The sequence below is a fragment of the Heterocephalus glaber genome, unplaced genomic scaffold (assembly GCF_053883595.1).
Source record: "Heterocephalus glaber isolate CG9 unplaced genomic scaffold, H.glaber_assembly_v1.0 deba00001737, whole genome shotgun sequence".
NCBI lineage: Eukaryota > Metazoa > Chordata > Mammalia > Rodentia > Bathyergidae > Heterocephalus > Heterocephalus glaber.
This window is the reverse complement of record NW_028258445.1, coordinates 3,442,132-3,465,159: the sequence shown is the minus strand read 5'-3', so window position 1 is coordinate 3,465,159 and position 23,028 is coordinate 3,442,132. Positions and strand designations below refer to the sequence as shown.

Below are 23,028 nucleotides of genomic sequence, written 5' to 3'. Positions count from 1 at the left end.
CAAATGAAGAAGTTGGTTAAATAACTTAACCAAGGTACCAGTTAGGTAAGGCTATTCTTTGCAACTTTCCCAGACAGTTGCAATGAGATACTAGCCTTTGTCTGAGATTTAACAGGTGATCACAGGCTGTGGACTTGTGAAATATTATTGACACATTATTGTACTAAAAATATGATGAGAGGGGCTTTTCATGCTTTACCTCCTTTTCAAGAAAAGTCCTACAAGCCCATCTATATTCTAGGTCCAGACACTACACTGGCTGAATCCTAAGCGAGCTGTCCTAAGGAGGAAAGCTTTTGTGAACCTGTCTTGTATACAAGAAGGTTTTGGGATTGTAAAGTTTATTGTAGGATAAACTTTACCACCCGGTGGCAACCCTTTCAGGGTGGTAGATGAGGATGTTTTTTCCTCCATCCAGATGCTGGACATATTTCAGACAGGCAGTTTGTTCACATCTGTTCCCTTGTCCCCAGGTGCCTCGGTACTGTTTACTGTGCTTTCTGTACATAGTTTAGCCATATGAGCCCACTGAGTTTCAGTATGTTTTCTCATTACTTCTTTGCTCTGAAGCCCACAGTAGCTGCTCTAATGGCATACTCAAGTACCCTGGAGTCCCCTCTCCTTCCTAGAAAGCTCTTTTGCTTGGCCCCACCTTGCCTAACCGTGGAGGTAGGCCTCCTGCTTTCAGATGTACACTGATCTTCACTTGCTCACTGATGGTTCTAGGCCTTTCCGAATAGAGCTCACTCTGCTTAGACTATTCTGTTCATCTTCATTTACTTATCTCATATCGAGCTTTTTATTGGATATAGTGATCTCAAATGACATATTCTCTGTATGAATCAACAATTTAGTAACTTTGTTACTCTTTATTGTTATATAGTTTTTTTTTTAAAAACAGGGTCTTGTTATGTAGCCCAGGTTGGCCTAGAACTCACAGCGATTCTCAGTTGTGTAGCTTTTTTATCCAGAGGACTTTGGATATTTATAAAGATTTATAAAGCCAAAGGACTTTGTATGTGTGTAATTTGTCACGCTCTGCATTATATATGTGAGTAGTGTCTCCTTTGTTAGTGCTTTACAAATATTTTTAAATGCTCTGCATATATATAAGGCTAAAAATTGAGAACGAAGGAAGATAAATTTTGGCTGTGCTTTGAGCAGAAAGAACAAAGGAATGGAAAATAAATTTCTGAAGTAGGATTGGCAGTCAAAGACCTAGGAACAATTAAATTATGAATGGTGGTTAATGGGATGAGATGTGTATCTTCTTCACTGAAGTAGAAATTGCCAGTATGTAATTTTCAAAATGGTCGTGGTAGGGGCTGGGGATTTAGCTCAGTGGTTTTGTCGCCTGCTGTGCAAGCACAAGGACCCGAGTTTGATCCCCGGTACCCCCCCCACCCCCAAAATGCTCATGGAGTGCATATGCAAAAGCTTGAAACAGACAGAAGCATATGGGTGAATTTATATTTGAGGTATCTATGTTGTTTATATTGGAGGTATATATTATATGTATAACATATATAGTAGAAGAATAGGAGATTATGGTTTTAGTAGTTGCCTTTAAACAATCTGAGGAAATTTATATTTTCATCTATGTCAACAAAATGTAGTATAGAATATACTGGGTCATGTTATATACAATTTTATAATTTCCTTTAAAATTCATTATGCATCCACGATTATATTTAGTTGGCATAAATTTCACAAATAAATAATTGGCAATAGCTTACTGTATTTTTAATCTTAGTATATGTGCTGTCAAAGCGAGCAGGTGTTATTTTTAATCTTACATTATACTAGCGTTTCATTTTTTCTGTATTCTTCTACACAGGTATAAGACTGAAATTATATTATTGCTTCCAATTTAGTTTCCTGAAGGCAAGAAAACACTCTGATAATCTAGAATGCTAATTCACCAGGCCTGTTTGGAGTAACTGGAATCCTACCTACCCTCTTACTCTCTATCTTCAAAAGAAGTAATAGCAATATGGCAAATCTGTTAGTCTGTAAAACAGTTTTTCATCTTTAATAGCAATTACTTTAAAGTTTATTTGGAATTTTTTCACAGACCAAGAGACCAGTCAAATCTTCAAAGACATGGAATATGCTTGTACAGGGCCGAGGATTTAGCTCAGTGGTTCTGCCGCCTGTCTCGAAAGCTCAAGGTCCCGAGTTCGATCACTGGTACCAAAAAAGAAAGAAAGAAAGAAAGAAAGAAAAAAAGAATATGCTCTTACAGTTAGTTTTAAGTGACTCTTAAAAATTCTCATTATACTTGTAGTGCAAGAAGTCATATATCTGCGGTACCATGTCATTGAAGTTAATGAAAATTAGTGTTTTTTTGCACCAGGAATCAAACTCGGGTCCTTGCGCTTGCGAGGCAAGCAGTGGAACCACTGAGCTAAATCCTCGACCCTAATGAAAATTAGAATCTGAATTAGTGTGATCTCACCTAGTTTATTTTGGCTCCTACTCCTACACAGTAGAAATTAAAAACAGTACATTTACTGATTCCCGTTTTACAGAAAACAAGTAAAGATTCTGTTTCTAATCTGTGCAACTTCATTTGTCCTATTCTTACTCTTGGCTTTTTGACACGCGTTTCTTTTCCCTCGTCTCTCTCCTCTTGTCTCAGTTACAGATAATTCCCTTTGAAATAATTTCTCAGAATATATTTATTAACTATTGATACTTTCAAAAAAGAAATGACATAGTGAAATGGCAAATTATGTTGGACAAAAGCACCAGTAAGTGGTAATCCTGAGTTTAACGCTGAATTGGGACTCCTGCTTTTAGTTTTTGCTTTTGCTCTGAGCATTGTTACTATCTCTTCTGTATTAATGGAAATTTATTTGTAATTTAAATTGAAATTTATTTGATAATGTAAATCCAGTATTGTTCTCTGATTTTTTTTATAATACTGAGGATTGAACCTAGGGCCTTCACACTGAGCCACATCCCCAACCCTTTTGTTTTTTTTGGTACTGGGGATCTAACTTGGGATCTTGCACCTGTGAGTCAGGCGGCGGAACCACTGAGCTAAATCCCTGGCCCCTCCAACCCTTTTTTTTATTTTTAAATTTTGAGACAGGGTCTTGCTGAGGCGCCACATTACCTAATCTGGGTTTGAATTTGGAATCTTCCTGCCTCAGCCTCCCACAGTACTAGGGTTACAGGTGTGCCCTATCACATCAAGCTCATTTGTTTCCTGTTACACTTTCTTTCAAATTAGAGGTTAATGGAAAACTTACTATAAAATTCCAGGTGGTAAATAGTGAAGACATAATGAGAGAAAATTTGTTTCATATTTAAGTTTTTCCATTTAGTATCTGTACTGAAAATTATTACTATAGTTTTAATCATTTTCATTTTATATGTTTTATTTTAATAGTAACTGTTACAATCATTGATTATATAGTTTATCAGAATTGCAGGTTGTCAACTTTTATGTATTTCACTGGCAGGTGTTATATTTTCCATTTTTATTTTTATTTTTATTTTTTTTTGGTACCGGGGATCGAACTTGGGTCCTTGCGCTTGTGAGGCAGGCAGCGGAACCACTGAGCTAAATCCCCGGCCCTATTTTCCATTTTTTAAAAACACTTCTTAAGTTATAACATTACTTGCGAACACATAGTGTTCAGCCCAGTGAATTTCTGTGAGGGACCACATCTGTGTAACCCACCACCCATACAGTGTTAAAACTCTGGAATACTTTCTTGTATTTCCCTCCAGACATTTCCCTCCCACCTTCCCTGATGAAGCCATTCTTCTGACTTATTCTTTGTATTTTTGAAACTTATCAATTTTATACATTTTTGTCTGGCTCCTTTGAACATTATGTTTATGAGGACGATCCATGTTTGCTGTAGCAGTTGTGTTCATTTGCTCAAATGATTAGCACGTATTCTGTTGAAATGATATCATTTAGTTTGCTGTTTTTCATGGAAATAACAAGGCACTTGCTGTGTGGGGCCACTTGAATAATGATGCTGTGAAGATTGTTGCACATAGTTTGTTTTTGGTGCTTATTTGAATGCAGTTATGTGGAATTCAGGTGGTGTTTTTCAAATGTTAGTAGATGGTGCCAAACAGTTCTCGAGTGGTTATACCAATTTACCCTCTGGTAGCAGTATACGTGAGTGTTCCTTCCAGTTGTGTATTCTTGCCAGTACTTAGGTATCCATATTTTCAGTTTTGGACAATTTGGCTAGAATATATTGCTATCTCATTGAGGTGATCATTTTTACATCACGGTTTAGTGATGTCGAGCATCATTTAGTAGAATTGGAGGGCTCTAGGCTACCCTCTTGAGGTGTGTTTCTTAAGTCTATTGCCTCTTTATTCTAATTGTTAGTTCATTTTGTCCTCTTTATTAACATGTAAGCTGTTAGTTGGATGTATAATTTATAAATACCTTTTTCTAGTGTGTGACTTCTTTTTACCATCTTTGTGCTGTATCTTGACAAAAATTATTCATTTTAATATGATTCAATTAATTGATCTTTTGTTTGTGTTCTCCAAGAAATTCTTATCTCAAGGTCATGAAGTATCCTGTATTACTTTTCAAAGACTTTTTTTAAGGTCTTAAATTTAGCGAACATGAGAACAGGCTCCTCCCCCTTCCCTTTGTCAGTGTGAATTTTTACTTTCTCAGCAACATTTATTCAAGACTGTCATTTCTCAAGATTCTGCAGTACCACTGTACATAAGTCAAGTATGTGCACACATGCAGATGTGCCTAGTTATGAAAGTATGCACACACATGCAAACATTCCTAGTTATATAAGTATGTGTGTGTGTGTGTGTGTGTGTATACATACACACACACACACACATACTTAGTTATATGGATATGTAGATATGTGCCTTATTCTGGATGCTCCATTTTATTGATCTCTTTGTTTGCCCAATACTATGTTGTTTTAATCACATAACTTTATGAAGTTTTTTTTTTTTTCGTACCGGGGATCGAACTTGGGACCTTGCGCTTGTGAGGCAGGCGGCAGAACCACTGAGCTAAATCCCTGGCTGAAGAGTTGATATTTGGTAGAGACTACCTTCCTACTTGTATTTTTTTCAAAATTAGCTCTTTTCAGCCCTTGCATTTCAATAATGAATTTTGTGAATTTATATGAAAAAATCCTACTGGGAGTTTTTGGCTGGACTTGAATTAAGTCTGTAGATCAGTTTGGGAATTCATAGCATTTTAATACTGTCAGGTGTTTTGATTCATGAACGTGATATATCTCTTCTTTTTTTTTTTTTTTTTTTGGTATCGAGGATCGAACTCGGGTCCTTGAGCTTGCTAGGCAGGCGGCGAAACCACTGAGCTAAATCCCTGGCCCAATCTCTTGAGGCCTTCTTTAATTTCTTTTAGTAATTTATTGTGTAAATACCTTACTCTTCTGTTAGATTTGCTACATTTTAAATGTTTTTCAGTGTAATTGTAAAAGGTGTTTTCTTTTAATTTTTATTTCTGATTCCTATTTTATGTATATAATTTACTTTTAATATAATGGATAAAACTACTGACTTGATTCTAATGGTTTGACTCGACAGTACTTTTTCTGTGTATACACTTTTGTCAGCTACAGTAATGAGTTTTTCCTTCTTTTACATCCTTATGCTTTTTTCCTCTTGTTGCACTGGCTAGAACTGCTTGCTCAGCATTGCACACAAATGATGATAGAAGACATCCGTGTAAACTTTGAGTATTTCTCCACTAAGGTAGGATGTTTCTTATAGATTTTATTTGTAGAAGCCCTTTATCACTTTATCCCTTATATTCCTAGAGTTTTCAGTCATGAATGGATAATTAATTTTCTGTACTTATTTAATCACATCATTTTTGTCTTTTACTGCTTTAATGTGGCAAATTGCATTGATGCCTGAAAATTACATCAACTTTGTATTTCTGAAATAAACCAAATTTTGGTCATGATGCATTATTATAGTTTTAATTCATTAAGTTTATTGGAACATTTTAGGTATACAATATGATATTTATCATTGGGAGTTATATTTGCTAAATTTTATTTTTGATAATTTCTTTAGGAGTTTTACAGCTGTGTTCACTAGTGAGATTGGCTATATGTTTTCATCATAGAATATTTGGAAAATGTTTTCTTTTGTTGTTCCCTGGAAAAGTAAGATTGGTGCAGTAGTTTTGAATGTATATGAAATATTTAAAAAGCCATCCAAGTTTAGAGTTTTCAGCCTTTCTTTTATTATACTACATGCATTTTAAGGCTACCCACTTCTCTTAATAGTTGATGTATTTTATCATCACTTGTTGAAAAGTATTTTCTATCTTCTGCTTTGATTTCTTCTGGGCCTATTGGTATTTCCAAACCTACAGAAATTTTTACAGTCATATTTTGTTCATTTTACTGTAATTATAAGGTATATTCTGTGTCATTTCAGTTCTTTTTTAACTGACCCAATTAAAGAAAATATTGCACGCCTACTTAAAAATGTGTTTACAGTTGTTAATTTTAATATATTAGTTGCCAAGGGCCACTGTGGCACAGCACCAGGAATTTATTTCTTGCATTCTGTTGATGAGGTGTTGTTCCTTCTGAAACCTGTCGGGGCCAGTCCTTTGACTTTTGTACCTTACAGTATTTGCCAGTGATCCTTGAAGTTCTTTGTTTATACATCATCCAGTCTCCGCCTTTGTCATAACATGGGTGTCTTTTCCATGTTTGACTTTGTGTCTGGACATGGTGTTAGGATAGCAGTCATTACATTCGATTAAACATCCACCTTACTCCAGTGTGGCCACATCCTAATTAATTTACATCTGCAGTGATCTTCTAAAAAGGGTACATTCTGAGGTACTTTGGGTTCAGACTTTTGGGAGACACAACTCAGCTCATAACAACTTCATATACCAGTTAGGTCAGCTGTACGTAGGGGCACACAGCTGTAATCCTAGCACAAGGGCGGCTGAGGCAGGGGGATCGCTGTGAGTTCGAGGCCCGCCTGGGCTACATAGTGAGTTTAAGGCCGTCCTGAAATACACAGCAAGACCTTGTCTCAAAAAACAGCAAAACAAAACAAGTCAGGCATGGTGGTGCATACCTGTAATCCTAGCACTAGGGAGGCTGAGGCAGGAGGATTGCTTTGAGTTTGAGGCCAACCTGGGCTACATAGTGAGACCCTGTCTCGAAAAATAACAAAACAAAACAAGCCAGACATGGTGGTACACAGTGTAATCCTAGCACTTGGGAAGCTGAGGCAGGAGGATTGCCATGAGTTTGAGGCCAGCCTGGGCTGCATAGAGAGTTTGAGGTCAGGCTGAACTACCTATAGAGACCCTATCTCACAAAATTAAAAACAAAACAAAACAAAAACAAAAACTCAGGTCAAGTTTGCTATTCATATTCACATTTCTCTAATGTTTTTAGCAAAAACCACATTAATCCTGTCATTTACTTAGAGAAGGTATGAAAATCATACATTATGAATATAACTTTATCCTTTCTTCCTCTAGTTCTATCAGGTTTTGCTTTTGCAGAGAAATTTAGAACTGTTTTATTTTTCTCATGAAGGGAACCTTTTGTTACTGTGTCACTGTCTCTATAATGCATTTCTGCCTCAAAGGCTGCTTTCTCTGATACTGTACTAATGTAAACTTACGTTTTCCTTTCTTAGAGTTTTTGTATATTTTCCCATCTGTTTACTTCAGTTTTCTTATTTCTTAGACTTAGTGAGCCTAATATATTGTTAATTGTTTCCTGTTATTTTTGTTCAAAGTCTTTGTAGTGTTTGGTCAGCTTTCATTTAATGTTTACTGATAGGCTTGGAATTAAGATTCTTGCTTTGCCATCTGTTTTTTCTTCATGTTTTTTTGTTTGTTCTCAGATGGTTCCTTTTGCTTCTTTTGTAGTCTTACATCTTGCACTATTCTTTTAGTGATTATCTGATAGACTGTGACCTGCCTTAACTCTAGTGCAATATTAGTGCTAGGAACTTAGCACACTTCAGTTGTTGTCATCTTCTTCTCCTCCCTCCACCCTGCTCCCTCCTTTCTTCTTCTTTTTTTGGTACCAGGGATTGAACTCAGATCCTCGCGCTTGCCAGGCAGGCGCTGTGCCACTGAGCTAAATCCCTGGCCCGAGTCCCTTTCTTCTAATTTATATTTGTCATTAGTATTTCTGTGTACTTTAAGTCATACATATTTTGAACCTCATGATACCTAGTTATAGTTTTTAGACTTAGTATACATTTATATTTTTTTACACATTTATCATTTCTTTTATCTTTCATTTCTTCCTACATTTCCAGGCTTGTTCTAGAATTGTTTATTCTGCCTAGAGAATACTTAACTCATGTTTACTCTTGTATGGATATGTGCAAGCAAATTATCTGTTTTTGTTGTTCTGAATATATTTTTAATACACCTGATATATTTGAAAGGTTATTTTTGCTAGGTGAGCCATCTTTTTTAATGCATTTGTTTCAGAAAGGTATAATTATTCTGCTTTCAAATATTCTTCTGTCCTATCTTTCTGTCTTGTCCTCCTTATGATACTCCAGTTACACCTGTATTAGACCGTTTTACTGTATTTCACATATGGAATATTTTTCTATTGTTTTGTATATAGTTTGAATATTCTTACCTGTATTTTGGTTCATGAATTTTTTTTTCATCACTTGTGTCTAACATATTGACAATCATTTGGTTTTATTTATTTCTAGAATTTCATTTGATCTTTCTTAGGATTTCCATTTCCTTTTCTAAAATTTTTAGTCTTTTATTTCCCTGAGTATTTCTGGCAGTTATTTTAATACCTGGTTCTGAAACTTTATTACCTAAATACCCTGGAGATCTGTTACAGTTGTTTCTTTTGGTTTTAGGTGATATTGTTTTATCTCCTGGTATGACTGATTATTTATTTATTTATTTTGGTACCGGGGATTGAACTTGGGTCCTTGCGCTTGCACAGCAGGTGGTGAAACCATTGAGCTAAATCCCCGGCCCATGACTGATTATTTTTGATTGAATGTTTAGATATTATATATGAAAAATTGTGGAGATCATTTCAAGAGTAGTGTCATGTTATCTTTGTTCAGAAAAGATTTATTTTGGCATTAGAAAGATAGCCAAAGGACTGGCAACCCCACATTGCTTTAATAGAGGCAGGAATTGAGAGTCAACATTGAATTTAGTCTCTGTTAAAGTTGGTCTAGTTCTGGTTCAGTGTTGCTCGGGGTTCCAGTCATGCCTCATTAGTGACACCTCAGCTATTCTTTTTTTTTTTTTTTGTATTAAATTCTTTTATTGGTACATTGTAGGTATACAACACAATTATATTTCTCATTGGGAATTGTACCTTTATATAATGCATCTTGGTTCTTATTTTTTCCCCATTCCTAGCCCTCCCTTCACGCCCTCCACTCTTCCCTATTTACAAAGACTTCATTTCCATTTTTTCCATTTCTCATCATTTTTTCCTTTCCCTTCTTTCCTTTCCCCTGCCCCTCCCACTACCCCTACCCCTTTGGACCTTTTCTTCCTATTTTACATTATCGATTATTCATTCTAATCATTGGTACATTTTAGGTATACAATATAATGACATTCATCATTGGAAATTTGCACCTTTACATAGTCTCTCTTGGTTCTTATTTTTCACCCTTGCCCAGCCCTCCCTTCAACCCCTCCATTCCTCCCTATTTACAAAAATTTTGTTCCTATTTTCCCATTTTCTCATATTAATCCCATTCCCTTCTATCCTTTCCCCTAGCCCTCCCACTTCCTTCCCCTTTGCCCCTTTTCTTCCTATTTCACATTACCTATTATACATTTAGTCCTTATTTACACTTTCCGTTTCTCACACCAGAGAAACTATTCGGTATTTACACGTGTGTCCTATTTATTTCACTTAAGAGTATTGCCTCAATGTGCATCCACTTAGCTATAACTGTCTCTAATTTCTCATTTTTTACAGCTGAGTAGTACTCCATTTTATAAAAAAACATATTTTCTTTATCCAGTCTCCAGTTGATGGGGATTTGGGCTGTTTCCAAGTTTTAGCTATTACAAACTGCGCTGCTATGAACATGGGTGCACGTATAGCACTGTGGTATGATTCTTGTAATTCTTTGGGGAAGATCCCCAGCAGTGGAATAGTGGGGTCAAATGGGACTTCCAGTCCTAGTTCTATGAGGTATCTCCATACTGATTTCCACAGTGCTTGCACCAATCCACACTCCCACCAGCAGTGGAGCGGGGCTCCTCTTTCCCCACAGCCCCGCCAGCATTTGTTATTGGTTGATTTCATGATAGCAGCCATTCTTTCTGGAGTGAAGTGGAATCTCAGCGTTGTTTTCATTTGCATCTCTCAAATGGCCAGTGATGTTGAACATTTTTTCATGTATTTATTTGCTATTTCTACTTCTTTGTCTGAGAAATGTCTGTTCATTTCAGATGCCCATTTTTGGATTGAGTCTTTAAATTTGAGGGGTCTGATCTTTTTAAGTTCTTTATAGATTCGAGATAGTAGACCTTTGTCTGAGGAAGAGCAGGTGAAGATTTTTTCCCACATTGTGGGTTGTCTCTTCTCACTTATGGTGGTTTCTCTTGCTGTGCAGAAGCTTTTTAATAAGAAGAGATCCCACTTGTTGATTGTTTGTGCTAGTTCACGGGCAACTGAGGTCTTGTTCATAAAATCTTTTCCTACACCGATGTCTTCAAGGGTTCTACCTAACCTCTGTTCCAACTGGTTCAGAGTTTCTATTTTAATATTTAGATGTTTAATCCATTTTGATTTTAGTTTAGTGCATGGTGAGAGATATAGGTCTAGTGTTAATCTTTGGCAAGTTGAAGCCCAATTTTTCCAGCCCCATTTATTAAAGAGGCTATCTTTCCTCCAGTGAGGGTGTTTGGCTCCTTTGTCAAAGATGAGATGGCTGAGTGTGTCTGGCGTTGTTTCTGCATCTTCTAATCTGTTCCACTGGTCCTCAGGTCTGTTTCTTTGCCAGTACCATGCTATTTTTATCACAGTAGCTTTGTAGTATAGCTGCAGGTTGGAGATTGTGATACCTACCCCCTGCCATGTCTCTGTTACCTAGAATTGCTTTTGCTCTTCTGGGTCTCTTCTTGTTCCAAATGAATTTTTGGATTGTTTTCTCAAGGTCTATGAAGTATGCTGCTGGGATCTCCATTGGAATTGCATTAAATCTATATAGCAGTTTTGGAAGTATGGCCATTTTCACTCCATTAATCCTTCCTACCCAGGAGCAGGGGATGTCTGTCCATTTTCTGATATCATCTTCAATCTCTCTTTTGAGAGTGCCATAGTTTTCAGAGAAGAGGTCTTTGATTTCTTTCGTTAGGATGATTCCTAGGTATTTCAGTTTTTTGGATGCTATTGTGAAAGGAATTGTTTGCCCTATTTCTCTCTCAGTGCGTCTGTCATTTGTGTAGAGGAAAGCTATTGATTTTTGTGTGTTGACCTTGTAACCAGCTACTTGACTGAATTTGGTTATTAAGTCTAGAAGACTTTTGGTGGAATTCTTGGGGTCTTCTATATAGAGTATCATGTGATCTGCAAATAATGACAATTTGACTTCTTCATTACCTATCTTTATTCCTTTTATTTCTTTCTCTTGTCTAATTGCCATGGCTAGTGTTTCCAACACTATATTGAACAAGAGTGGTGACAGTGGACATCCTTGTCTTGTTCCTGATTTTAGTGTGAAGGATTTCAGTGTTTGACCATTTAGTATGATATTGGCTGTTGGTTTTTCATAGATGGCTTCTATGAGTTTGAGGTAGAGACCATCTATTCCAATTTTTTGTAGGGTTTTTATCATAAATGCATGTTGGATTTTGTCAAATGCTTTTTCTGGGTCTATGGAGATAATCATATGGCTTTTGTCCTTGGCTCTATTGATATAGTGTATTACATTAATTGATTTTTGTATATCGAACCATCCCTGCATCCCTGGGATGAATCCCACTTGATCAAGGTGTAGGATCTTCTTGATGATGTTCTGCATTCTGTTTGCCATTATCTTATTAAGGATTTTTGCATCTATGTTCATTAGTGAGATTGGCCTATAGTTCTCTTTTTCAGTTGGGCCTTTCTCTGCTTTTGGGATCAAGGTGATGCTTGCTTCCAGGAATGAATTTGGGAGTATTGCTTGTCTTTCCATTTCATTGAAGAGTTTAAACAGTAGTGGCAGCAGTTCCTCTCTAAATGTCTTGTAGAATTCAACAGTGAAGCCATCAGGGCCCAGGCTTTTCTTAGTTGATAAGTTTTTAATTACATTTTCAATTTCATTGGTTGATATTGGGTTGTTCAGAATTTTTAGGTCTTCTTCGTTCAACTTTGGTAATTCATGTGTGTGTAGGAATATGTCCATTTCTTCCGTGTTGTCCATCCTATTGGCGTATAGGTTCTGGAAGTAGGTATTGATGATCCTCTGGATTTCTGCTGGGTCTGTTGTAATTTCCCCCTTTTCATTCTTAATTGCATGGATTTGGGCCTTTTCTTTCCTTTTTCTGACAAGGTTGGCTAAAGGTTTGTCAGTTTTGTTGATTCTTTCGAAGAACCAACTCTTGGGTTCATTGATTTTTTTGTATCGTTCTCTTAGTCTCTATTGCATTGATTTGTCCTCTGATCTTTATAATTTCCTCCCTTGTATGAGCTTTGGGGTTGTCCTGCTCTTCTTTTTCTGGAAGCTTGAGGTTCATCAGCTATTCTTTTTGTCCTCTTAGCTTAAGAAATTTGTCTGTCTCTTGTCACCTTTGCTTCTGTCTGTCTGGAGAATTCACCAGCCCTTTTAGGGAAATAAATCCCCCAGAGAGTTGTACCACCTCTTGGGTTTTCTTCTTGTCTAAGATCATGACCCTATAATCTGTCACAGTCTTGGCTGTTTTCAGTGCTTTCAGACGGATGTCTCTCCCCTCCCCCCATACTGGGGATCAAACTCAGGACCTTGTGCTGGCTCCACTGATCTAGATCCCCAGCCCCTAGACAGATGTTTTTGTTTTTACTGCTTAAAGTTGATTGTTACCTAGTTTATCATATGAAAACAAGATACAGGGACTTTTCTCTGAGTTATAATCTTTAAATGATTACTTACAAGTCTATACTTTTTTGTAGATCATCAAGCATTTTCACTTGTTTATGCTTCTCTTCATGGTTTCTTAGCATACCGTTGGTATGTGCATTCTTACCAGAAAGTTTCAAGGATATAAAGAAATCACTATTAAAATTGATAAGTACTCACAGTGTACTATATAATGGTTAAATTAGATTTCAAGTAAAATTAGCTGTTGGGAAGTAGAAGTTTTGGTATTATTTTGGCTATCCATTTTTTTTATGACAGGGATGAAATATTTCATATGTAAAATAATTCAATGTTGTACAATTATGTTTTACAAATTTGTATAGATTCTTTGGCTTTCAGAAATTGGACAGTCATTTATTTTTGAAATATTTTCTCTATTGGTAGGGTAATATTTCTTGGAATGATCAACTAATAACTTATTTGTCTTAGGAAGATACATGTTTTCTCTGATGTATTAACTCATAATTCTAATTTAAAAATCAAAATGCTGTACTCTGTTCACTTTTGCAGAATTTGAGAAATGATAACTTTGTGGCTGTTTTTTTTGTCTCTTAAGTTTTCCTATTTACTGATCAAAAGAGAAGTTACCAAGGATTCCATGCACTTCCAATATAGGAGCATTAGTCTAAATTCTCAATTCTTTTCTGTCTTCACTGCTTACAGACAGGGAACACAGTCTCTTCAGCCTGGACCTGTGTAGAAGAATTTGGAGAAAATAAGGTAAGAAACGGTTTCTTAGGAATATTGTCATATATTCAGTTTACAGAAAACCTGTCATAAATTATTCTTATGGCTTTAAGAAGAAATGTTTAGACTTATTTAATAAAATCTAATAAAATAAAAACGTCCAACTGGTCTCCATACTTAGGTATTCTCAAAACTTTGAACATGCTGCTAGTGCACACTGAACCATCCAGATGGTAACAAACTTGTAAGTTTGATACAGTTGGAGTGAGTGTGTTATATTTAGATTACCTGGTATTTCTCAAACTAGTCTGAAAGTGGGAATCTAATTTATTTTCAACCTCACTCAACCACATTCTTATTGGAACAATTTAGAATAAAAGTAATATTTAATAGGTCTCACTGCTTCGTTTTTTCACCAGGGCACTGAGAAAATAAGTTGTTGTAGAAAATAAAAGTAGTTCTTGATTTGAGTGAATATCATTACTATCCAAACTCCTTTTTGCATAGAGGCAAAGAAGATAGCATGGTTCCTGGGAGGCAATCCATGTACCATTTCATGCCCTTGAGTAAATTACTTCGCCTTTTTGTGCTTCAGTTTCCTCCTTGTCAGAGGGGTAAGAGTACTTAGCAGGCTTTTATAAGAATTCTGATGGAGAGCCGGGGATTTAGCTCAGTGGTTCCACCGCCTGCTGTGCAAGCATAAGGACCTGAGTTCGATCCCTGGTACCAAAAAAAAAAGAATTCTGATGGACTTTTCTTGTGGTTCTTGGCACTAAGTGCTCAGTAAATATTAGCTGTTGTTAATTTAACCTATACTTCAGACGTAAGGAGAAATATATTTATTATACTTGAGATTTGTAACTTTTTGTAGATCTTAAATCTGTAGCATAAAATTGGAAATGCTCTTTGTGATGTTTGTCTCAGAACTACCTTTTTTAAAATAACTTTTTATAGTTTAAAATTAGAGTTATCGGGACTGATATACTGACAGAAATGAAACTTGCAGAATTGCTGTCTTTTCTAAGGCTGTTTTGTTCTGTTCACTTTTGCCCAGATAGTTATTGAATGAACTACAGTTTTTCATCTGTTCTGAAGCCTGTATTACTATAGTTCCAGTAACAATCTTTCCTCTTAGAGTAGGCTGCTGTTCTGTTACTTTCCAGACAGCTTGGAAACTAGCTCTAAAAGGAGTTTGACGTATTTTTCTCTTGTATAAAGGTAGCAAACTAAAAACTGTACATGTGGTTTGTTTGTTCTCCTAGTTCTTTGAAAGGAAAGCAGCTAGACTTAATTTCAATAAAAATAGGAATTGCTGAATTGCTTTGTATTGGTCCTCTTTCATTTCTATTTTTTCGGTTTGTGTGTTTACTCTTGGCCCCTGTAGTCATTTGCATTTGTAGCTACTGTTTTAACATTTGAAGATTTTTGTTTTGTTTTTTGTGTTTTCCCATTACTGTATTACCCCATTAGCTTTCCTCCTGAACTGATTTTCAGAGCTGTTGAGTGAAATAGTGGTTTTTGCGGTCACCCAGGTGTGGAAAAACTTTGTATTGTATACTCCTCTTTGAAAATCAAAATGCATACTAGCATATTAACTAATCAGACCTGTTTTCTGTTAAATTTACCTGAGCTAAACTTTTCCAAAGATTGTTTCGCTGAGGAATTCTTGTTACAGGTATGCTTGCACTTGAGTTGTAGGGGATGTAGTTTGGGAATATTCAAACTAACCCAGACGAACACTTCGATTTTGTGTGTGTGTATAACTTTATTGAGGTAATTTAAAATACATTAAAGTGGATTTAATTAAAATGTACCTCTGGTCTGTTTTATGTGCACATCTCTGAAATGACACTACACTCGAGAAAATAAATGTTTTTATCTCTTCTAAAAGTTACCACATGCCCTTTTGTGTTCCATGCTTCCTTCTACTTTCTTTCCTAGGCAGACTTAGTTTGGGTTTCCTAGAATTTCAAACTCGCACTTTTGAAGGTTTAAGTGGTAATCTTTATATAATTTAGAGTGAAACAGCTGAAATTTCTTAAAAAAATAATGATACAAAATCTGACCAATATATGTTTATGATAATTGCTATATAATGACAGATTTTCACAGTAAGGATTTAAAGCCTAAATAATTATTTCAGAATTATTTGGGAATATATATTGTAAACTAAAGTAGTTTTTAAGTTTAAAAATGAAAGTACAGATGCCTATTTTCTCAGTACTGAATCTGAAAATTAAATTGTTAGGGAGTTAACTAGAACTTTATAAGGAAGAAGTTATAGGTGGATAACTTTATTTCTTATTCAGCTGTCTATTACTAAATAACATTTAGTCTCCTTTAATATCATAAACAAAAATACACGAGCTACTTCTCTGTGGGACTAGTCTTAGGAAAAATATTGGTCCCTTTAACTGCTTTTTACCTTTGCTGATAGCTGGATAAGGAAAAAATTAGGTAGAGGGTAAAAGTACTTTAAAAAATGATAATAAGGGCCAGGGATTTAGCTCAGTGGTTTCGCCGCCTGCTGTGCAAGCGCAAGGACCTGAGTTCGATCCCTGGTACCAAAAAAAAAAAAAAGGATAATAATAGGGAAAGTGAAGCAGAAATGCCAAAAGCTATAAGTATTTATATTCCCATGCAGAAGATTTTTAATCTGTATTTGGACTCACCCATATTTTATGTTATGGGAATGAAGATTATAGAAAAAAATTTTTTTAACAGATGAAATTTAGTATTTCAGTGAAAGAAAGTTAATTCTGTTTTGATTATTGACTGTTAGACATTAAAATAATAAAATGGTAAAAGGAGGAAGTTTAAAAATAATTTCAGTGACCCCCATAGAAATGTAAAGGAATGTTTAAAAAATGTATTAATCCTCAATGCCTAGTGTTCCATTTTCAGAATGCCTATTATGATGGAACATAATGAAATTTTTACTCTTCAAAGTCTTGACTTATTTTAGGAAACATATATGAATTTCATGCAAAAATTCAAAAATTATAATCTTTGGCACAAATGGTTTAAAGACCTGGGAAATTTATTTTATAGATCAGAAGACTAGATGTTTCATCCTCATACAAGCTGATGGGAGTGTAGAATGGTATAGCCATATTGGAAAAGTTGGGTAGTTCTTTAGAAAGTTAGACGCAGAGTTACCATATGAGGCAGCAATTCCATACCTAGACATTTACTCAGGAGAATTGAAAACATACATCTACACAGAAACTTATACATGTTATTCCTTAGCAGTATTGTTCATGATAGCTAAAAGGTGGATAAAACCTAAATAGCAGCTGATGACTGTATAAACAAAATGGGTTTTATCCACATAATGGAATATTATTCTACCATAAAAAGGAATGAGATTCTGATAGCATCCTACAACTTGGATGAATCTTGCAGATATTTTGAAAAGCCAGTTCCAAAGGCCACAAAAAATTGCATGATTCTACATAAATTTATATGAAAATACCAGAACAGGCAAATTTATATTAACAGAAAGATGAGTGCTGTGGCAGTGGAAGGAAGAGGGAATGAGGTATGGCTGCTAAGGGTACCGAGTTTCTGTTTAGGAGAAAAAATATTGTACAACTCTGAATACTTAAAATCACTGAATTCACACCTGTGGCACATCGCAAAAGGAATAGATGTGGTAGAACTCATGCATAGCTAACAAAGGAAGAAACCAGTCACGAAGAATATATTTTTTAATGGAAAAATTAGTATAAAGAGTATTGGGTTAGAAATAAATAAAAGAAAAAGCCAAAGTTAATATGATAGAACTCATTTCAATTTGCCAGTAAGACAACAGCTGTAGAATTAGCAGAGTTTAGTCAAAATGTGTCAGATTAAATTTGGAAGCTAAATGAGAAACAATTTGAAGAAATGACTATATTCATTGCTTGTGTTTTCACTGAGACACATTTTGGTGATATTCACTACCAGATGGTGGGCAGAGAAAGACAGTGGCCACATAAGCAGGTGTACAGTCCATGTCCTGCTCCCTTGCCAGGTGTTGCTACGTCCCTGCTCATCCCAGATATACCATCTGAAGTTCTGAATCCAGGCTTCCCATTAGCTGTTGCTGCCTGATTGAAACTACTGTACAGTGTAACCCTGTTTGCTCTTATTTATATAGATCAGATTTGTTCTTTGCAAATGTTTGTGTTCAAAGTATAAATATGAAGTTATAGAAAGTTTGAAATGTAGGAAAATGCTATATCAAATACAGTAGGACAGTTGTTCTCATGCCTTTTTTTTGTAAAGTGATTTTTTTCTACAAATGAAATACTGAAAGAAGTTGAGCATCTAAAATAAGGAAACACAGGGCTTCCCAGGTTGAAATGAGAGGCATGGCCCTGGGTAGGTGCCAGTAAACTCCAGATAGCGTAGAGGAGCACCATTCACCTCTTCCTCTCCTGTGATAACCTCCTGAGATGTTTTCTTTGAGAATTCTATTAGAGAAGATTGCCAGAGTGAAAAAGCTGATCAAATGGAAATAATACTTTCCTACAAATTAGGAAGCCCTGGCTCCCCTTTGAGAGCTCTCTTCTTGGCCAAGGCTGGTCATAAACTGCCGCCCTCAGCTGATCCCGTCACCTTTGCCTCCTGAGAGGCTGGGACTAGCACGCCACAACACCTGGCTGGGGTCAGTCTTCGACCTGTTCTTTTTCTGTTCACCTGTGTGTGTACAGGTCAGTTATGCTCATTCATATGAAAAAGGTCATTTGAATTAGAGACTTCTAAGAGTCTCAGCCTACTCTTAGTATGTGATTTTGAATTAGAGAATTTGGTAAGTGAAAAAATTAATTATCTGAAATAAGATGAAACAAAAATGATCCAAAGGTTTGAATAGATACTTTACCAGAGATGTTCAGAAGGGCATGGCTATGTTATTTATTTATTTTTTTGGTACGGGGTGGGGGGGATTGAACTCGGGTCCTTGGTACTTGCGGGGCAGGTGGCGGAACCACTGAGCTAAATCCCCAGCCCGTGGCTACATTATTAATCACGGGGAAGTCAAAATCAAAACCATGAGATAAAATTTCATATGCATTGGACTAGCTATGATTAAAAATATTGACAATACCGAATGTTAGTGAGGACGTGTAATAACTAACTGGAGGTCTTGTGTTTTATTGGTGTGGCTATAAAATGGTCACAGTGGAGAACTCTTAAGCATTATTTATCTACCCAGCAGTCCTATTCCTAGGTATATACCCAAAATAAATGAAAACCTATGTTCACAAAAATTTTGTATGAGAGTGTTTATAGCAGCTTTATTCATAATAGTCAAAACTCAGGCACCTCAGAAATTCATCACCCGATGAATAAAGAATTGAGGTATATTCATACAATGGAATAAAACAACTGAAAAAGGGAAAAAACTACTGAATTATTCAGTATGAGTAAAGCTTAAAAATTATATCAAGAGAAGAAAGACAAATGAAGCCCCAAAGCAGGTGAAACAAATTGGTTGCTATAGAAAACAGAACGTGGTTGCCTCCAGCAGAACTGGTATCGACTGAAAAGGGCCACAGGAAACTTCTGTATTGGTGGCTATGTTTTATATCTTGTTTTGAGCGTGAGTTGCAAGGATTTAAACAGTTATCAAGACTCATTAAAATGAACACATAGGATGTGAGCATCTTTTTGTGTGTCAGTTGTACTGCAGTTTTAAGTGCTTAAGACAGTTGAATAGCATGAAGTGTAAAACTTAAATCATTCCTTAAGAAGGGGAGAGGGGCATACAAAGCCCAGCCTGAGGCAGAAAGAGTGAGATTGACGAGCTAAGGATGCTCATTTAGAAGAAAAGCCAGGGGGTAGGCAAGTAGCATACACTAGGAATTTAAACTCAGTTAATTTTTGTAAACATTAATGATTTCTGCTGGTTTCTATGATACATTAATTGTACATTATCTCTCAGGAAAACATGATTCTACTTGTAGACCTATTTTTTTTTTTTTTTGGTACCAGGGATCGAACTCGAGTCCTTATGCTTGTGCAGCAGGTGGTGAAACCACTGAGCTAAATCCCTGGCCCATCTACATCTTTTTTTATTCATTCAGCAGTTGATGGGCATTTGGGCTGGTTCCAACATTTAGCTATTACAAACTGTGTCGCTATAAACATCGGTGCCCATATATCGTTGTAGTATGATGCTTTTAATTCTTCTGGGAAGATACCCAGAAGGGGAGTAGCTAGGGTCAGGTGTCTAGGTTCTTTTTGAAGTCTTCCTGAGGTTTTTTTCTATATCTACATTTCATGAATAGGCTCCATTACTTTTTTTGGCACCAGGGATTGAACTCAGGATCTTGTGCTTGCCAGGCAGGCATAGTGCCAGTGAGCTACATCGCTGGCCCTCCATCACTTCTTGAACAGATGCAAACTCGAAACAAAAGTGATTGCTGTCTGAAAACTATATTTTCCTGTCTGGAGATACCTGTTCTTGTGAATTGTGTTGAAAATGAGCAGATTGGCAAAATTTTAAGGAGCCAGGCATATCAGAGGTACATGGCTAGTGGTTAACTATACAGTGGTAGCTTTGCTCACGAACTTAATTCCTTCTGTGATTTTAGAAATGGAGGCCATGTTTGTGTGGGAAAGATGGCTACAGTCATGTTCGTCACCTGATGCACAGTTTGCAAACAAAAATAAAATTTTGCCAGACACTTCTGTTTGTGAACCAAATTGTTCACAAACAAAGCATTTGTGAACTGAGGTACCATTGTAGTTGTATAAAATCTTCAGGAGGGAAGAACTCTGAACTGTTTTGCAATGCAATCATTCAGTACTACGTAGGAACCACTAATATTTCACTTTATAGTAACTCATTCTTTAACCCTTAGGCAGTGGATTCTTTAAAAGAAAAACTTTCTGTGATACATGGGGTCATCCTACTTTGAATGTTAGAAAAGCAATAGTATCAAAGTAATTTCTCATCCAGTTTCAAAACACTGACAATATTTTACTGGGCATTTTATGTTTTTCTAAAACTGCTTCAGGTAACATTTATAAAAATTAAAAGTGTTATAAAATTATTCTAATAGTGTGTTACAGTGCCAGAAATTAAACCTATATTTAACTTTTATTTTTTCCATTTTTTTCTTAACTAGGTCCTTTCTGATGTTGCTTGAGCTTATTCTCCTGCAGTTGGTCTCATTCCTGTTGGCTAAACATAAGTTCCATGGCAACACTAAGTTAATGCGCGTGTGTTATGATACCAGGACAGTACTGTAGAGAAAGTAACCCTCTACCTATACATTAAATGACCTAATTCCTCTCTATTCCTAGAAGCACCATAACTTTTTAACCCATTATACAGTTATTGTCATACCTCTGACTAAAGAACATAGTTGAGTTTTTGGAAAGTACAGGATTTACCAATTTGGTCTTAATACAAACACATAATTATTACAGTTAACGAAATAGGAAATTATTGGTGCATATGATGAATGTATACTGTAGAAGAATATTTCAAGTATAATTTTTTAAATTGGTTTAATTTTTTGATATTTTTCTATACTGTAAGTTGATAACGGTTTCTTAAAGTTTATAAAGATGATTTATTTTACTGTTTTGTGGTACCAGTAGGACTCTTAATATTAAATTGGTATGTGGAGTTTTATAAATGTTTCTATTAGCATTTAAATAATGAACTAAAGGAAGTTTATGCCAAATGTTTCTAAAGTGCAAGGGTAATATGTCTGCTGGTATGATGCGTAATTCAGTTTTTAAGAAAGCAACTATGAATTGTTGTTTTTTTTTTTAACTTCATGAACTACCCCTTATTTCTAGAACCAAATTTAAAAGAAGCTTCTTTGTGGAGCAAGACAAATCAGAGATTTTCTATGTTAAAACTCCAAGAATGCATTCTTTTAAGATCTCTGAAGCATTTTGTCAGTGAAGGAAAATATTAAATACTGACTTGGTAAAACTATTAGGATTTGCATTGCAGAGAACTTGGAAGTAATCTTTACCACTGATAGAGTATCATCAGGATTTTGAACGTTAGAATATGATGTTAAAATGTGATTATAGTTTTAATGCTTTGTCTCTTTGAATTAAATTTGTATCCATAAAGATGTGCAGTATAATTGTTCATGTATTTATTTACAGACTGCAGTTTCCGTCGCAGCTCAATAAATAGTCTTTCCCCTGTTAGTGCTACCCTCTCTTCTGGGATTCCCAGCGTGCTTCCTTATACTTCAAGGCCTTATTCTTATCCAGGCTACCCCCTGTCACTTGTTCATGGCAGCCATGTTGGACAACGACTATTTATCTCCAATCAGGCCTCATTCTTCTGAAGAAAACCTGTAAACCTTAGTACGAAATTACTTTGTGTAAAGCAAGCAAAGTAAAATACTGTTTTATTTTAGAATTGGATTTGCACATTTGGCTTTAAAAATAATATATTCCAACATACTAAACGTCAACAATAATTCAGGATATCAGAGTCATACAATTTATAAAAATGCAACGTTTGAAAAGTTACTCAGTGATTTGCAAACTGCTATTGTTCTTAAACTTACGGAATTTTCTTGTAATTCCTGAGTGGGCAGTAGATCCCAGTGGTTTATTTTTTGTGTAACTTCTTTGCAGAATTTTCACATATTAAGCCACTTGGAAACAATAGTTATACTAAATTTGAAAACCAAGGATCACTATCTGTATTGGAGATTGGAACAATTATATATTAGGTAGAAAGAAATGATGAGACAAAAAGATTAAGATGCTAATTTTGTGCAGTACTAAAGATAACACAATCTACCATTGTGGTCCTTGAAAATAGCTGTAAGTATTTTAGTTAATTATTTGTTACAGAAATAAATTCTAATTTTGCTGTTACATATTTAAGGATTTTATAGTTATGCTTCATTTGTGTTTTTGATATTCAAAAGTGTTATGGTTTTTAATGTTGAAATCATGTGTTGTTTAATTTTTGTACTTGGATTTGAACTTTTTGACATTAAATATGTGATGCTTCTACTATGTGTGTTTTATTTTTATTAGAATGCTCATGCACACACAGCTGCCAGAAGCACTGAGCTTTGAGAACAGTTTTTCTCACTAGGTTTATGGTCATAGGCGCACAGATGCATTATCTTCATGAGAAATGAAGCTTGGGATATTGTAGGCTGAAAATTGTTTTCGCTTTTTTTTTTTTCTTTTTTTTGGTACGGGGGATCAAACTTGGGACCTCGTGGTTGAGAGGCAGGCCTGAAAATTGTTAATGTTGTAAAG

At 35.6% G+C, this 23,028-nt stretch overlaps 1 protein-coding gene across 4 annotated transcripts in view; it reads left to right on the top strand.

Moving 5' to 3' along the window:
- The window catches only part of Rbm46 (RNA binding motif protein 46), a 51,229-nt gene extending 28,553 nt beyond the window's left edge, over positions 1 to 22,676 (top strand). For 2 of the 4 annotated variants that reach the window (XM_087200283.1, XM_087200284.1), the window contains exon 5: positions 21,904 to 22,676. In XM_087200283.1, the coding sequence (XP_087056409.1) occupies positions 21,904 to 22,091 (188 nt within the window). In that variant the 3' untranslated portion in view covers positions 22,092 to 22,676. Of the gene's footprint in view, positions 1 to 5,662; positions 5,737 to 13,758; positions 13,816 to 20,900 lie in introns of all 4 variants that reach the window. The other 2 variants (XM_087200285.1, XM_087200286.1) reach the window with 2 other exon arrangements.
- Positions 22,677 to 23,028: the final 352 nt, after the last annotated feature.